Source organism: Glycine soja, chromosome 12, assembly GCF_004193775.1.
Source record: "Glycine soja cultivar W05 chromosome 12, ASM419377v2, whole genome shotgun sequence".
In the NCBI taxonomy this organism is placed as follows: Eukaryota; Viridiplantae; Streptophyta; class Magnoliopsida; order Fabales; family Fabaceae; genus Glycine; species Glycine soja.
In genome coordinates, this window is record NC_041013.1 from 35,974,885 (window position 1) to 35,977,938 (window position 3,054).

At 42.6% G+C, this 3,054-nt stretch overlaps 1 protein-coding gene across 1 annotated transcript; it reads right to left on the reverse strand.

Annotated features, from left to right (window-relative positions):
* Window positions 1–1,632: 1,632 nt before the first annotated feature.
* On the reverse strand, window positions 1,633–2,703 carry LOC114378955. Its single transcript, XM_028337535.1, has 2 exons — window positions 2,166–2,703; window positions 1,633–2,084 (listed from the first exon to the last, which is right to left on the reverse strand). The coding sequence occupies exons 1-2, from the start codon at window positions 2,701–2,703 to the stop codon at window positions 1,633–1,635; spliced, it is 990 nt and encodes a 329-aa protein (XP_028193336.1).
* Between the last annotated feature and the right edge of the window lie 351 nt (window positions 2,704–3,054).

Sequence of the window (3,054 nt, forward strand, 5' to 3'; positions counted from 1 at the left end):
ATGAATATGACTAACTTTTGTGTATAAAACCTGTGCATTTTGTATCAAACTTTCCCAATTTATTGTTGTTTTGTAATAGTACAAGTACTTTCTGTTAAATATAGGTAGAAGATAATTTATACTTTTGTTTTGTGTGTTTAATAATCAATTTCTCTCAATTTCAGGTTAATTAGGAAAATTGGCAAAAGTGTTGTTTTCACCTTCTCGCTAAGCCAATACGCTGGCCTAGTGACCATTCACTAAGCGCGACACTCAATGGCTAAGCACGAGGAAGAATCCAAAAGAAGATGAGCTGTCAGGTTCGCTGAGCGCACCGCTCCTGGTCATCAAGCGCACCGCTTCAGCTCATCCGCTAACCGAGAGAAGCGCGCTGAGCCAAAAATCGCTAACGTGCGTTAAGCGGTCCATAAGTGTGCTAAGCGCACGAGCACAAACAAGGCCACCTATTTAAGCCTGAAATCATACTTGCCAATGGAGTTTGGAATTTTTCTTGAAGAAGCCTCTACATGCACGAGAATCTGGCCCTGGCTTGAAGCTTAAGTTCTAGAGGGAGAAAGGTTCAAGTTCCAAAGAGTTCTGAGAGATTTTGCTGTGTGAAGATCTGCAGAGATGCGAGTTCAAAGCGGAAGCCGTTCTGAGAACTTGAGATGAGTTTGTGAGTGATTGTGAGATCCTAGAGGTGAAGGAGACATCCTCACCACTTGTGTTTTTGCAGTCTTTCATCTTGTTCTTCTCTTTGTTGTAAAGGAGGTTTCCAAACTATGGAAAGCTAAATCCTCTGTTGGATCTTCCCTGTAGGTACCTGATGTAAATATATTTCTATCTATGTAATTATGTTTTATGTGTTCTCTGTGCTATCTGCTTTTCATTCCAGTGTGCTTTTACCTTGATCACGTAGATGCATGCTTTGGTAGGGTCATTCAACAGTAGGAACTAGTCTGATTCTAAAGTCCTTGGTAGTACGGGACTAAGTTGTTGTGCTATCACGAGGGATCGAGGTACAAGAAATTAGTTGTGTATGTGTGTCTTAATGCGGTCTTGGTTGAGTTTACTCTTACAAGAGGGATCTGCGGACAAGGCTTGATCAGGACTAGGCTATGCTATCATGAGGAATCGGGGTCTAGCAGTCCAGGAGACAACATAGGAACGCATGAGCATATTTAAATAGAGAACATCCTTTTTAGCATCAGGAACCTATGAGGAAGACCAATGTTATCTCTACTTGTTTGTACACAGTATTTCTCTTGTGTGATTTTCTTTCTTTTTGCCAAGATAGTTTAAATACTTGTCCATAACCACAGTTATATTTTCATACCAGATGCCTATTTATCGAAATAGCTTTCCATATAACACAAGTTCCCCAAGAGTTCGATACTCGGTTCTTACCGTTTTATACTACTTGTGCTTTCCATGCACTTGTCGGCCGCAACCAGCAACCAGGTTCACCTTCTCCTTATATTGATCAATGATTATCAACAGATTCTCTTTTATTTTGCTCAGCTATTCCGTCAAACTTCTCTTTGACCTCTGACAAGCCTTTAACTTATCCTCTAACACCATGCTTTCCATCCTTGATTTGTCCCTCTCGGCCCTTCTACGCTTAAGCTCGTTACTGCTGCCCCACGGAGCCCCTCAAAACTTGTTCCTACTCCATTCTTCCTTTCGGGCCCTTTTTGTTTCCCACTCTAATGCTTCAACCGTGGTCATGTTGATATCTTTCAGCTCATCACACTCTTTTCTGACCCTAGTGACTACCGTCTTAAGATTCTCTTTCACCAATCTTGTTCTTTCGAGCTCTGCTTTCAAAGCTTGCACTTCTTCACTTTCCACAAGAATTTCAGCCTCTTTCCTACTTAGACTTCTCAGCTTTGGGAGCCAGGCTATCCCTTGCATTCTAGACTTCAACCACTTGTGATAGTCACTGATGACGCCATTGCTACCTCCCCTAAGCTCCTTATCTTTTCTTCCCACTCTATTCCACGCTTTACAGATTTTGTGAAGTATCTTCGCATTAGCTTCATTGAAACCTCGCTCGATGAAAGGCGTGATGATTTTCTCCGACGACTCACCTCTCATAGGATAGCCTAATTATCTTATGGCCAGAACGGGATTATAATTAATACAACCCCTCGTCCCCATCAAGGGCACATTTTGGAATCCCTCACATGAGCATAACACTCCTGGCTCTCCTTCTTTCCACCGTGGGAACCAACTAATGGACACTCCCGTCATGCCTACCAAGAGTTCTTCCCAATTTTCTTTACCCTCTTCGGAGCACATGAGATGACCTTGTAGGAGACAGACTGATCTACCCTCATGATAAAAAACATGGGATACAAACCATACATAAAGAGCAGGTGTACAACAGACAATTCTTGCATTGCTCTTCTCACATCTCAAGTCGAATATATCACATGTATCTGCCAAAACAGCAATGATCGGGCTTTCCTTGCTGTGGTGATAAGCAAGAAAGGCGTCGATCGCCACTAGATCCACCAACCCGTCTACATTCGGGAATAGTACTGTCCCAAACACTAGCAGAGCTAATACGTTGATGAATGTTGCCCATTCTCCTTGGTTGGCCAAAGCTTTCGCCTTCTCCTCCAAGCACTTCCTTGGTATCTCTGCCACTTCATTCCTATTTTGCTTTAATCGGTCTAGCTCTTGTTCTGAGATCTTGACCACTTTTTCTATTCTTGCCATAGAAGGATAGAATCTGGAAAAAAAGGTATGGCTTCCTCCCGCCTAACGGGCATCCTAAGATCCCTTCGAACTCCTCTATGGTTGGTGCTAACTGAAAGTCCCCAAAAATGAAGCATCTGAGTGATTGGTCATAATATTGTGTGAGAGATGTGATGGCTTCAACAGACACATCTATCGTTGCGAGATCCCAGATCTTCACATATACCTTGCTGAAGGCTTGACGCCAAACTTGATCCATCCGCAACCCTAGTTTTCGCAAGCTGGCTAGCTCTAGATTCTTGACTTTGACATGATAGAACCTTTGTTTAAACAATGGTGCTTGGTCTGACCCTATGTTTGTGAAAATGAAAA